Source organism: Haliotis asinina, chromosome 15, assembly GCF_037392515.1.
Source record: "Haliotis asinina isolate JCU_RB_2024 chromosome 15, JCU_Hal_asi_v2, whole genome shotgun sequence".
In the NCBI taxonomy this organism is placed as follows: domain Eukaryota; kingdom Metazoa; phylum Mollusca; class Gastropoda; order Lepetellida; family Haliotidae; genus Haliotis; species Haliotis asinina.
The window spans coordinates 18874114-18889871 of NC_090294.1; the positions used below are offsets into that span (position 1 = coordinate 18874114).

General features: G+C 38.3%; 1 protein-coding gene across 2 annotated transcripts in view; it reads right to left on the reverse strand.

Moving 5' to 3' along the window:
* LOC137265934 (probable E3 ubiquitin-protein ligase HECTD2) overlaps positions 1 to 15758 on the reverse strand; it is a 68556-nt gene that overhangs the window by 47740 nt on the left and 5058 nt on the right. For both annotated transcript variants that reach the window (XM_067801411.1, XM_067801410.1), the window contains exon 2: positions 3117 to 3439. In XM_067801411.1, the coding sequence (XP_067657512.1) occupies positions 3117 to 3439 (323 nt within the window). The remainder of the gene's footprint in view (positions 1 to 3116; positions 3440 to 15758) is intronic.

The following is a 15758-nucleotide window of genomic DNA, read 5'->3' on the forward strand; positions in this document are numbered from 1 at the left end:
TTCTGATTCAGATTGTTACTTCTCAAAAGGAAATCTTTGAAAATCATCCTTTGCCTTTTGGTTTTGAATTCATCAAAAGCCTTTTATTTTGCTTATAATAGTCACATAACATTGCCACAAGCTCATATTAAGAGAGCTATGGCCATTCTTTTAACTATATTTTCTGAAAAACACTTGGTTTGACCTCAGAGTTTCACTCACCTTTTGAGTCACATCTCTTTAACAGACATATAAGCCTGACTGTTACTTTCTGAATGGTATTTCGTGCAAAAAAGTTGGATATTTTCATTCCTTTACGAGACATTATTCATGCCAAATTACCATCAGCTGTTGTAAATAAGAATTTAATCTTCATTCATACTTCATACGTACTTCAAGTAATGCAAGTGATAATATTGTTTGATTTTTTCAAAAATGAAATTAAAACGAAATCATTTTCTTAAAAAGATCGACGGAACAGTGTCTTGAAAGAGCTATACAATACTAAATATGCTCATTCTAAGACTTTGAATTAATATATCAATAGAGTCAAAATTTTATCGAAAAGTTTCATCACTTTCGTACTGAAGTGAAATGCCGCAAGTGGATTTAAACAAAGGGAGGTTACTCTATCATATTTTCCTGTTGTCGTTCGATCAAGACTCTGACCGACAACATTTAATAAATCAATCGTTGTTTTTGAAAAGTAGATAGGGACAAAATTACTATGCATGACAGTTTACGCTATATGCTTTCATGAGGGGTGATTTGATAATTTTCTGAGTGAATCCTGCAACTTCGTGTCCTGTGCGACATTGAAAAAGTAGGGAATATTGCATTTTGCAAGCGTACTACTAGTCAGTGCCAACACACATGAGAAAAAGTACCGGTAATAGATATCATGAAACATTTCCAAAGAAATGGGATAAACTGTCACGTTTTCCTTTAATTTCATTTCATCATCTGTTTCCTTCTTGGCCTCATCATTTGCATTTTATCACTCTTGTAAATCCAGTACCCCCTATGTTTCTTAATGGTGTATCTCCATGCAGGTAAAGCCAAAGATTATTTCAGTATTTGAGGTTTTGTTTAGATGTTTGTTGGGCTTGTCTTGTTTTGATTTTTTTGGAGGTTAGTGTTTTATTTTGAGGTGGGGATGGGTTGGGGCGGGGTGAGGTGTCCAAGGAGACGAAATAAATCATTTCCATGTCAAATTTAAACAAGAAATAAATAACGTCCCCAAAATATTTGTGTGAATTGTTAGAAATGTCAACCCGCTCTATTCCAACAATGCTGACACCCATTCTAACCCTCTACAGCCCAAATGGCAGTTATTACTATCAGCACCAGCCCATCAAAGCTATCCCGCAGCATGGGCCTATCCTAGACACCATCCTTCACCACATCCCCCAAACCTAACCTACCCTCGACCACATTCGCCCTCCATAATCCACCCAGGACCACCCTTACCCACCCTAGCTCATCCCAGACCATCCAATGCCACATCAGCAAGATCAAGCCCACCCTCCATCATGCCCACTACCAACCACACTCACCCTCTATAATCAACCCTCGACCGCCCTACCCTGATTACCAACCTGCCATGACAATCTCAAGTTTTCTATTTACTGCAATTATCATTCCCACCAAACTAAACACACTACTTACATGCATGACAGCACCATGCCCACACATCAACCTTGTTTGCAGTTCCGAAATAGCCATAGAAAATCAATTGTGACATTTGTTCTAACAGAGACAGAATTTCTGAATGCTTCCTATTGTCTTCAGATGCAAGTGATAATAGTTCCTTGAAAACATGGCTTCCACCATGCTCATCATAGTCGACCTTGGTAATTGCAAACTTTGAAGCGAGGATTTCCTCATCAGCTTGAATTTTTGTACTGTAGTACATCCTGATATAAGTTACGTAACAAATCAACATATGTCAGGTTTACGTCCCAATACATTCCATGTCGTCATCTCACTATGACAACAAATATTGTTCTCCATAGTTTTACATGTCAGCAATATTGATCGTGCGATCACTGTTATTGTCAAATTGCATAATGATATCCAAATTATCTTTTTGATCTGACTTCTACTTAACAGCGAAACAAATCTCCACAGCAAACAAAGACATATAAAAACACTAAACCCAACACCAGATATTATGTAACATGTGATCAGTCTCTCCACATCATGATAGAGTGTGTGCATGAGAGAGAGAAAAAAAAAGAGAGAGAGAGAGAAAGAGAGAGAGAGAGAGGAAGGTGAGTGTCAGAAAGAGGAGAAAGAGAGTGACTGACAGAGTCAGAGGCTGAGAGGGTAAAAGTGAGAGAGGAGAGAGTTAGAGTGAGCAAGTTGGGTTTTACACTGCTTTTGGCAATATTCCAGCAACAACACAGCAAGAGACATAAGAAATCTGTTTCACACTTTGTACCCATGTTCAAATCACATCTGGCTATTTTACTAAGCATGATGAGCAACTGCTTTAACCACTGGGCTACCAGCACTCATCACAATAAAACACAAACATTGTCACTAAGGTAACATAATCCCCCCTGCAACATGCTGAAATTATCAAAGTGTCACAGTGACCTTCAACATTAAGTGAAGGTCACCAAAATCTACTGGGCCCTGCACCTTCCCTAGATGAAGATTGATGTCAAATGTGAAGACCATCCAGAGAACGGCTAGTATCTCACTGACTAGCTTAACATGCGCAGCCGGGGATAATAATGTGCATCTACTACTTTAGTTAAGCTGCTGCTTGATCAGTCTTTCAATAGTTTTACGCACAAACTTTGAAGCCAGATAATCATGAAACAAGTAACTAATTTCAACTCTGTCTTGTTTCCAACTATGTCAAATTTTCAACTCTGTGCCATTTATGTCATCTCACGCCATTAATTTATCAAATCTACATCAATGTTTTGCATCTGTCAACATACCAAAGCTTAATTTAACAATATATCTTCTACTCTCTCAAGACTACTTATACCTAGACCCTTTTAGATACTCTCAAACATATCCTAGAGTTACTGCACTCTATTTAAATAACAAACTTGCTCAAATTCTTTGTACTAATTTTTATCCTAGATTATAGATTTATGCCAGTCAGTGTGTAGACTTACTTCAGTTGTTCAGCTGTCTTTGTACGGACGGGATAGTTCACCTTGGAGGGATTTGGTGAAGGACTCTTTGGGGATCTGTCAGGGTTGGGACTGGATCTCGGTGAGCGTGATGTCCGTGATCCACCTGTTGAAAGATACGTGGGTCGATTCTGGTTCTGAGGCCCTGTCAACTGCCCACCTCCTCCTTCAATACGAGGGAGCTCTGTCGGTTTGGACGTTCCATGCTCCGATGAGGTGGATCCACGATCTCGACGTTTCTCATCAGGAGACGAGCGAAACAAACTTGTGATAACATTGAGGGGACCGGACTTGCCTTTGTCATTCTGCAACAAAATCAAATCAATACATTCAAGAAAATCAAACATAATACGAGGGACAAAATGAGATATAAATAAGCTAATATCGCTTAACGTAACACGCTGCCAAATATTATACAAGAAACTGACAGTTGTAATTGTCAAATATGACATGACCTGGCAATGGTTGGTGTCAGATATGCTTAGGATCTTGGTTCAAGAACCAAGACATTTAGACAGAAGAAAAGCAAAAGGAAACTGATTTCATTTTCTCCAGTTCGATATCACGTGTAGATCATATGAGTTATAGCATGAGTTATAGCAGTTGAAGTTATGCAACGTTCAGCTCGGACAGTTCTTGGATGGGTGACCTTGTTTGGCAGCATGTCTCCTGAGAGTCATACTAAACTGTATCTGATAATACTACCAGTCTAAGTAAAGTCATACTAAACTGTATCTGATAATACTACCAGTCTAAGTAAACTATGTCTCAGTAATTTTTGTTACACTCCACTACTGAGTCTAACAAAACCTAGTAGCAGGTCACCAAACCTGACTGGGACCTTTCTGGGATGATCCTCGCGACCAAATGTGAAAAGAATCTAGGCAACTATTCTTAAGATATTCCAATTCGTACATAAGGACAGCGTGAACATAATAAAATATACCTCGCTTCGTGCAGAACATGCAGTTGGGGGTAATAATTTTAACCACAAATTAATTAATGTATCACTCTATCACTTTTCAACAACAAGGTTTTGAATGGTCAAACATTTTCCACTGCAAAATTAGAATGTTGGCAATAGTCACCTTCAACAACTAATACTTTTAACGAGTCACATAAGTCATTGATGATACAGTGGAAGCTGTCAAAATCAGCATCTGCTACAAGACCTTGGTTGTGGTTGTTGTTAAACATGCTTGGTTGGTTTGTTGTTTAATGACACTCGGCAACATTCCAGCTGTACGGTTGTAATCTGTAAATAACTGAATCCGGACCAGACAATCCAGTCACCAATTGATGAGTACTGATGTACATGATTGCACCTCACTGTCCAATTATGTAATCAACTTTTATGACAAGTATGGGTTTTACAAAGTATTGGCAGCAGTTTTGAGCAATGAAACCATATATCAGACCCGTCAAGATCAAGACTCAACATCATGCTTCAGCAACCAATGCTGGTTATAACAGGCAACTAACACAACTGGCAAACTCGGTACGTGGCTGACACGTGTCATCATATCCCAATACCACAGATAGATGCTCATGATGTCAATCACCTTATTGTCTGGTCCAGACTTGGTTCTATTTGCAGATTCCTGTCCTATAGCTGTCCTTTTCTGGCATAAAATTAAAAAACCAATTACACCTGAAGGTAAATTTCTTGCTAGAAACAGCAAATGAGTAAGTGAGTGAGTTTAGTTTTACACTGCTTTTAGCGTTATTCCGGCAATATTGGGCTACACAAGAAATGGGCTTAATACATTGTACCCATGTGAGGAATTGAACATAAGTCTTCAGTGTGAAGAGCAAATGGCTCAGGAATATAATCATCTAGCTGACCTTTGTCTTCAGTGTTGCAAAATTTAGGGACCATTTCTTCAGAATCGTCGGAAAGAACACTTTAACAACTAGGCTACCCCAGTTTGCCAGAAACCCCATTTTGCCAGGAGAACAAACAGACTAAGATCAACAATTCAACAGGGGTTCAAAATCTTTTTTAAAAGTGACTTGCCACAGGGCAAGTGACTTCAAGAAAATAACTTGTCCTGACTAATTTTCCACTCTCCCTGATTTTATGACAAAATGTTTGATGTTATTGTTTACTGGGCTATTTATCAAAGAGTGATAAATTTTAAGAAACGATAGCTCTAAATTACTATTATTGCGAAATGTAGTAGCTGCATTATGAGCAGATATGAATTGAAATCCAAGTTTATTTGCAGTTTGAAATCATAAGTGGAAATTATCTAGTAGTCCACGGACAAGTGAGATACCATTATTTGATTGCTCAAAATGAAAACTGACTTGTCCCAGGTGTCCAGCAATGGGATTTTTTAACCCGTTTGGACTGTGACAGCTGTTTATTGGAGCAGGAAGCTTGATGATGAATATACCTAAGGTAATCTGTTTTCTTGACATCATCAAGCACAAACACCAGTTTTCATCCCTCTGACTTTGAATTGTATATTTCTGCTGTGTTTCACAGCATGGATCAACAATTCAGTCAACCACAAAATGTCATTAAACTTTAATAAGAAGCTGTAACACATTTACACACAGACAGGTCAAAACAATACACCCTGGATTTGACTGGGCACATTTTGACAAAGTGGAGTTCAGAGCAAGCAGAAATGCATGTTATTTAAGACTGTAGCTTTATCAAGACCTGACACACAAATTTCTTCACTTCTTACAATTATTCTGGGACTGGAAGTTGATCATTAAAAGTTACTAGGTGTTAAGGCAACTATATTTCACTTTGTCCGTCACAAAGGTTTGCATAATGTGAATTATCTCAGAAAGCACACACTAAATCTCCAAATCATAATCAAAGTTTTGCTACATAGCAAAGCTGCCACGCACTTCAATATAAGCAAGAATTCTTAAATTCATTCTGAACTTACAGCAAATGATATTCAAGTGATCATATCACATTTAGCCACAAACAACCAACTCATATAAAAATGTTCTTTGGCAGTAGAATACTTATAATTAAAACATCAACAACTTTTTAAATGTTTCATGTGTTCCAACTTATCTCAAATACTATATTACTTGTCCGCTGCCTTATTGGATATTGTAAACCAAAAGTCACTGTGTTCTGTAATCTGATTGGTTGAAAAACATGATCAAATGGTATTAGATTCCCGGAAACTGAAAGACTATTCACCGCGTATTTACACGTAAATCATATTGCGACGTAAAGTTAGAATGACGTCACAAATGAGCAACTCCAGATGCTACCATGGGAACCAGCTGAAACGGCCAGCTGATGACACTTTACTGCTGTACTCATACTCGATGTAAACGAGTGCAGACAGTAAAACCCCTTTGGTTTACTTTTTTGTTTACAATGTCGATAAACGGCAGTAGAATACTTATAATTAAAACATCAACAACTTTTTAAATGTTTCATGTGTTCCAACTTATCTCAAATACTATATTACTTGTCCGCTGCCTTATTGGATATTGTAAACCAAAAGTCACTGTGTTCCGTAATCTGATTGGTTGAAAAACATGATCAAATGGTATTAGATTCCCGGAAACTGAAAGACTATTCACCGAGTATTTACACGTAAATCATATTGTGACGTAAAGTTAGAATGACGTCACAAATGAGCAACTCCAGATGCTACCATGGGAACCAGCTGAAACGGCCAGCTGATGACACTTTACTGCTGTACTCATACTCGATGTAAACGAGTGCAGACAGTAAAACCCCTTTGGTTTACTTTTTTGTTTACAATGTCGATAAACGTCATGTGTTGGCCAATTGAAGCACAGGAATATTTCATTTGAAACCTCCGGCTGACGCCGTCAGTTCCAAATGCATTCCCGTGCTTCAAATACTCAATAACACCCGGAAATTGGCCAACACATGATGTTTATCTCCTAACTATTACCCAAGAGACACTGGCATAAATATTTGAGACATTCCTCACAACAGACCACAATGTTTGCTTCATGTCAATTGGTTATTTATTTCATGTCTTCATTGTAACAGGATTAAGAAACCTGTGGCTGAGTGAGTTTAGATTCATGCAGCACTCAACAATATTCCAGCTATATATAGTGGCAGTCTTTAAATAAACAGTCTGGACCTGACAGTCCAGTGACCAACAGCACGTGCATCAATATCCGCAATTGGGAACCAATGACATGAGTCCACAAAGTCAGCGAGCCGGACAACCCCAATCCCCCTGGTCACCTCTTACAAGCAAAGTCGCCTTTTGTGGCAAGCAAGGGTTGTTGAAGACTTTTTCCATCCCAGACCTTCACTGATCTAAGAACCCAATGGCACTGTGTTATCAGTACACTGTTGCAAATAACTGAAGACAATGCATCCATTGTTTGTAACATCACAAACAATTTTTTGCAACATTGTTCCGACAATGAGGATACTGTAATGATGTCTCAAGATGAGACTGATATTCCTGAGCTCTTCCACATGAATAAAGTCTATATAAGGTCTATACTCATAATGAATGAAAATGTTGTTCATCTATGAAGCTTGCCTGTATCTGATTCACCAACTTCTAAAGATTATTATAACTCTAAAAGTTATAAACTGGCCATTTAGAAACTTACAGACTGCCTGTCCTATGTGAAATATTATTGTAGTTATGAAATAAGCTTTTGTCTGGATAGATAATTCCATTTGGCGTCAATATTATTCTCCAGAGAGAGAAAAGGTTTTATAACAGCAGCATTACTCAGCAATTATAAGAGACAATGTGCCTCGTTCCATGAAACATAATGATTGTAAGCCTTTTGTTAAAGCATCGGAGGTGTGTCACTAAGTGCTACTCTAACCCTGTAGGGACCATGCTATCAGCAGACGTTCTTGATATCCTTACAATATCCTTACCCAGATTAACCTCTGCTCTAAAACTGCAGAGAAATATCTACAGGCAAATCAATAAAAAGACTTCGAGAGTCAGAGTTTTAAGGATCTTCACAGCTTGGTGTTTCTACAGGTGGGGGGTGGGGGGGGGGGGGGGTGTGGGGGTGTGGGGGTGTGTGGAAATTACTGCTGTCACATGCCTTGCATACCTAACAAATATCATAAATGTCAATGCTTAAACAACAACCAAGGAAGATCTAGATTAGGACTGGTCTTTACAAGAGGTGACTAATGGCATAGAGTGGTCAGCTGATTTGGTTGACAGAAATCATGGTGTTGTAATTGTGAACATGGATGCTCAATCGCTGGATTCTCTGACCCAGACTTGATCATAAAGACCGTTGTGCAGTTAAAAAACAACAAAGATCAAACACCAGTGTGCAAAGGTACAGGAGTTCACAAGTGGTAAAGAGGTGGTGGAGTAGCAAAGCGGTTTAAGCATTTGCTCGTCAAGCGAAAAACCCAGGTTTGATTCCCCACATTGAAACAATGAGAAGCCTATTTCTGGTGTCCCCAGTTGTGATATTGTTGGAATATTGCTAAAAGCATCGAAAAACTAAATTCACTCTTTCATTGGTATCCCTTGCATTGATATTGCTGGAATATTCTTAAAAAAAGCACAAAATGAACTCACTCACTCACTCAAAATCAGTGATAACAACAAATAAGGATGAAGGATATGATAAACTAGTACAGTCAAACCCCGTTGTGTCGAACTCGTCGGGTCCAAGGGGAAAGTTCGACTTATCCGAGTGTTTGACACATCCGTCAGCATTGAAAAGACCAAGAACCAACACAACCATGGTGCTTAACACATCGTTATTTTGCAGTAGGATACACATACGAACAATATATCTTTGCAATAAACATTTACGGCAGTATTGATCTTTAAATTACAACATATACAAATATAAATCAATTCAATCACTTTATTCGTCATGGCAAATAAATATGCATACAAAAAGATAAGAACAAGAATAATTTAAAAAACAAGCGACCCCATTTAGTTGACAGCACTAATTCATTTTCAGTCATTATAAAAAGTTGTATAGTTCATACAAACGGAATCGGAATCCTTAACCATTTTGAACCATTTCAAAAGTGCTTCCTCAACGTCATCAAATTTAGCAGTACGCATTCTCTTACGAGAAGGTGAAAAGCTTGACTGAACAAATGCCTCTTTGATTTTATCAGCATTATTAATCCATGTAGAAAGTGTATTTCTGAGAGATGGGTCCTTCGCTGAATCGCTCTGCCATGTTACTAACCGTACTGGTTAAAAAAATTGATCCTACACCTTAAATACTAAACTAAAAACAAAACATCAATTTAGATAATCCAACTCCATTTTCCTCACTTCTCATTTTGTATTTTCAAGGAAATCACATGACCGCTAACATAGACAGTCACATGACAACAACATGCGCCATTATTTGTTTAGAGATATCCTGTCGGTCCGTGATCAACGTGTCACTGGTAACAACTTAATTATGGTTAATTGTTTGAGTAAAGTTCAGTTGGTAAGTGTGCTGACAATGTGTGTATAGATGCGTAGTTAAACATGTCACTTGATTGCTTTCGTTACTTTTGATCTTTAGGTAGCACGTATATGAGGATGTCTTCCGATTGCGCGACTGCAGTTTTCAGTTGCAACAACCAGCTTTGACAGTTTGAGACAAAGGGGTAAATTTGTACTTGTTAGAGCCTTTGGGGACTCTAAAATGAGTTTGACACAACCGGGAATTCGACACATCTAGTTTGACACATCAGGGTAAAAATAATGATAAATATAAGGAAATCAGCAGGGACCCAAATGTCAGTTCGACACATCCGAGAATTCGTCTCAACCGAGTTCGAGACAATGGGGTTCGACTGTACCAGCTTTCAGTACTAATCCAGATGGGTGGCCTAGTAGTTAAATGTTCGTTCATCATGCCGAAGACCCGAGTTTGATTCCCCACATTGGTTTAAAGTGTGAAGGCTATATCTAATGTCCCAAGTCATGTTGGAGCAAGAATACTACTAAGCCTCACTCACTCACTCACTGCCTCACTCACTCACTGATTGCCCTACACTTTCATCTGGATCCAAGGAAAGAACCAGGTCTTTTTCAAGCAATGACAGAATTATAGGGGTGAAACAGTACATTCTTACCAAGGTACAACATGTATAGTGGTATAACGTCTTTGGTTTAGTCAATTTCGATTTGGTATATGAGAATGTGCTTCTAGGAAAATAGCTTCCGTTTAGCAAAGAAATGCACATATTTTAACAAATTGATTTGATTTCTGGACATTTTAGAAAAGGTTTAACAAAATCAATAAAATCACGGTACAAAAACCAAAAACCTATCAATTTTTTTATTATATTATGATATGCCAAACTGATGGCAGAATACTGCAGTCCGTCCTGCTAATACAGCAGTATACTGCTTCACCCCTCAGAACTGAAGGGACATTACAATGCACCCATACAGAGATGTATTGACTTCTCAGATGACATAACACACACTAACCTGTAACCTACAGCATTGATTCATCCACAGTTCATTGATTCATGTTTTGTATCTAGTTGCCTTTCACACACTGACCTATCCATACATACTTTATTAATGTCAGTTTGGTACACATCTAATAAACTCTATGAGGTATTTCACAAACATGAACTTTGCTGTATTTGACAATGCTTATGCTGGCACTTCACTCAGTGGTTTTGATTAAAACGAAGGTTTTGATTAAAATGAGGCATTTCTATTTTTAAGTCTTTTTTAAAAATGTATAAGCATATAAAATATACTCATACTGTATCATAAGGAAATAGTATTTGCAACTTTCATGTAATTCCTACAAAAAATATTGCATATGCCTTACCACTTATCTGCCCCTTCCTGCTCCCTTAGCAAATAATAAAACTAACACTGTCTGCTTCAATATATACCATTTAAAAAAGTAGGGGATATTGGATTTACAACCATGATAAAATGCAAATGACGAAGTCAAGGAAGAAACAGAAGACAAAGAGAAATTAGGGGAAAATGTAACAATTTATTCCATTCCTTTGGAAATGTTTTATCTGTATGGATACATATTATTTTTTTCTCATATGCATTGGCACTGGCTAGTGTAGTCTGTCTCACAGTCCCTGAACCACATCACTTCACCTAATGCCTAGCCCTCCCTGCAATGCTAAAGCCTTAAATGAATTAAGTCTAGATTTCCTTAGGTTCAGAATCCCTGCGCTCCATTGTTCAAAACAACATTATCTCTTAAGGCCAACCTTATCACTCAGATTTCAACTTTAGACCTTCACTAAGGTTAGCCTCCTGTTGCACGAAACAACCTTAACTAAGGCTAACCTTAAGTTAAGTTTGATAACTAAGGTTGGACCGACCCAACGTTAGCGTCTCTAAGGTTGGGAAGGGAATATGGTGGCTGCTTATATTATTCTACAACAAGAGTGAGAGAAGTTTGAAGAAGCAGAGAGTGTAAAGTGTGAAAGAACGAGTCAACTGGACATGCTGAATTCACATGCTGACGCTACCATTACTCCAGCGCTAAAGAGGTCAGCCTTAATTAAGAAGGTTACGGCTAAGGCTGGAGTCCAACTTAAGGTTGCCGTGACGTTGTTTTGTGGAACGGGCGTATCTTATTCTTTAGGTGATCGTAAGTCTAACCTTAGTGTTTAAGGTTGATCTTAAGCTAAGTTTGTTTTGAACAACGGAACACTGGTCTCTGTGGGGCTCCTTTTCAATTTATATGGGTTAGTTTCTTATTATCAAAATGATATGTATTAAGAGACTAAACATTAATCTAAGACTAGCTGTCAAAATGGAATATTCCCTACTTTTTTCAAATGCTACATTTATTACATACTCATTGAACATGACATTGTGTGGGCATAGCTAACGTCATAATTAGTTCTGTACCAACAATATCAGTGTTAGCCTAAATGTGTTCAAGTTTCAGTGTCATCTCATAACAGTACGTAACAACTGAATATGAAATTGAATGTAATTGATTGTAATAAAGAAAGGAAGCATTTACTGAAACCAAATGAGGGAAAAACTTGAAAAATCAATCTTGTTCTGTAACAGAGAGGCCAGAGCAACATTAACATGCAATTTTGATATCCACATTAAGCAATCTGAAGGTTAAGACAGACAATCAAATACGGTTCTTTTTACATGATGGTTGTGTTTCGATTAATCAGTTTTCAACACAATTACATTAAAAAAAAACTTTCTTCAAACCTATCTACAAATAAACTGTTAAGAATCTGGCTAGCTATTCTCGAAACGTTCGCAGCCCTACGAACTTCCTAAGCCCATTCTTAACACATTGGCTACGATCAAAGTTAAGAATTCTTAGGGATACGAACGTTTCGACAATAAGGGCTCTGTTATATTACAAATCGTACCAGTGTGTTTTCAACAACATACATACCTGGGGGATTTACCCATTATTTGAGGGCTCCTGGGACTAACACTTAACTTTCAGGGGTCCTGAACTACAAAATGGGGGTCCCAGACAATTAAATATTATTATTAACACTATAACATTCTAGTGTTGTTGCAATTCAGTCACCGTTATTGTATTGTGTATCATGATCATCTCAGTAATAAAACTGCAAAAGATACCATAACCCGGCTAGTAGCAGGCTCAGTGACAACTTATTGCTTCATTTTGCAATAAATATTCAAACTTTTTCGGCATTCCTGTGCACATGCTAATCAATTTTGTTGCATCCACTGTCAGTTTTTATCCCAATAGGACACAGGCTTTATTCACATCCATGGTGCAATATAAAGAATTACAAGAAACCCAGAAAAGAGTACAGAACACTTGCACTTGCGTGTGTTCCTGTATTCGTTTCCATGAGTATATTTTTCACATGGCTATTTTTCCTGATATCTTTTAAGATGTGACTTCAGAAACAACATGTTTCTCAGCAAACAACTTCCTGCTGTAACTCTGAATTCAGATAGAAACTGAAAGGCTTTTTATCAGATTTGAGAAAAATATCTGAAAGAGATAGAGATCACTAACATATGATAAACAGAACTAAACAATGGTATTTTAATAAGATCTTAAAAGTGCAGTTGACAGTCTAAGTGATAGATGCCGACTTGCTGTTGATATCTGCTGTCAGAGACTAACATGCCCTGTGTGATTCTTAGTGAAGGTAAGCAGCAAGCCAATGAGGTGTTCGAAAACATGTCAGTCCAAAGAGTACTTGAAACATCAGAGTGAGTGAGAGAGTATGGTTTTAGGTGCTTTTTGCAATATTCCAGCAATATCACTGTGGGGGACACTAGAGATGGACTTCACACATTGTACGCACGTCTGGAATCGAAAACAGCTCTCCTGCGTGAAGAGAAAACACTTTAACAGATGCAGTACCTCACCAAACTTCAGAAGCGACTGATACAGATTTTCACTTCAAACATCTGCATAAAATGTCACCTGGTGTCAAATTGGTGTCTGATATTTGTTTATAATTTATTAGCTCTGTGTCTTATCAAAGAAACACTTGAATAAATTTGACTAAATTTGTTGTTTGCCTTACTTTAATCATACCAAATAATCATTGTTGTAATGTTCATAAAGCGTGTTCCTAAAGAAATCATTTGCAACAGGTTTGTCCAGTGAATGAGAGAGTGAGTTTATTTTTACACTTCTTTTCAAGCAATACCAGGGTGGGGACACAAGAAATGTGCTTCAAACATTGTACCCATGTAGGGAAATGAACCCAGATCTTCAGCATGACAAGCAAACTCTTTAACTACTAGGCTACATCAAAACCTCAGTACAAGAATCATTATCTTACTACTCACACATAAACATCGTTTTCTGACTGGCTGACTTCTATTATTTTCAATGTACCACATTTACAAGCAAGTAACTTTTCACTGTACCCTGCTTGGAATGCCAAACTTATTCAATACTTCGTGGTAGTAATTCTTTATATCAATTAATACTGAATCACTTATGATGTAAAGAACTTACAGATGTTTTTTGAATGCAAATTGATGGAAAGGAGACAACTCTAAATCTGTATTTGTTGTCTGCAAAATCTAGCGATGGCTACAAAAAGATTTATAACTGTGCTTCAAACAATACAAAATAAACATTTAGGTGTTAAGTGAGATCTCTACATGTTAGAGAAAACACTTCTCCTCGGTTTTGGTAGACAATGTAAAACCATTGGGGTCGGGAAATCCCTGACCCTCCGCTTTAACATTATCTACCAAAACCTCGGAGGCGTGTTTTCTCCTATACATAAACACGTCTCAAGGAATCGCTTTTATTAGTGTCAGTGCCTCTGAAATGCTTAACCAATTGCATTCAGAGTAGAAGTGAATAGCACTGAAGTATCCCCTGATATCCTAATTGTCATATCATGAAATGAATATAATTCTTTTCCTGTTAAGAATGTCAAACGTTTTTTCAGTCAGAAAGTAAAGCTTTCCTCATGCTTTTCATGTTTTCTGCTTGTTACACCCCACATGGGGACCAAGATGACAAGCACATCTCTTTTGCTTAAGGAAGCATACAGAGGGACCTGGTTACTATTCAGAAGAACAAACAATGTCTGTCTTGTATTTCTCTAACTGGCAGTGGCCATGTCTTCTCAGGTGAAAATGATGCTTTGTAGAGTTGTATCCCTTGGGAACACCAGAATCCTAAGATTGTAACGATGGTTTGCTCCGGTTTAATGTTTCTAGGTTTGTCTGCACAATACCTGTGCTTGTTGGTTTTAACAATGAGTTAATTGCCTGAACCTTCTTTGCTTTGGGCTTTCTTTCGATATCTGGGAAGAACACAGTAATTTAACTGGAAATAACTGCAAGCTGCATTTTACATATATCTCCCACTCCCTACTTTCTCCAACTTCTGAAAAACAACCAAAAATCCTTAAATCCTCACAACATGAGTCTGTACATTAATATACATGTGACACAATTTGTCACAGAGCCTTCCAACCTGACAGGGAGCCTTGGTGGAACATGCCTACCTGGCTACATGGAGCTTTGGTGAAACATGCCTACCTGACTACTGTTAGCCTTGGTGAAACATGCCTACCTGGCTACATGGAGCTTTGGTGGAACATGCCTACCTGGTTACATGGAGCCTTGGTGAAACATGGCTACCTGGCTACATGGAGCTTTGGTGAAACATGCCTACCTGACTACTGCTAGCCTTGGTGAAACATGCCTACCTGGCTACATGGAGCTTTGGTGGAACATGTCTACCTGGCTACATGGAGCTTTGGTGAAACATGGCTACCTGGCTATATGGAGCCTTGGTGAAACACGTCTGCCTGGCTACATGCACCTTTGGTGAAACATTCCTACCTGGCTATATGGAGCCTTGGTAAAACATGGCTACCTGGCTACATGCAGCTTTGGTGAAACATGTCTACCTGGCTACATGGAGCCTGAGTGAAACATGCCTACCTGGCTAAATGAAGCCTTGGTGAAACATGCCTACGTGGCTACATGGAGCCTTGGTGAAACACGCCTTACCTGGCTACATGGAACTTTGGTGGAACAGGCCTTCCTGACTACATGAAGCTTTGGTGAAACATGCCTACCTGGCTACATGGAGCCTTGGTGAAACATGCCTACCTGGCTACATGGAGCTTTGGTGAAATATGCCTTACCTGGTTACATGAAGCCTGGGTGAAACATGCCTACCTGGCTACATGAAGCCGTG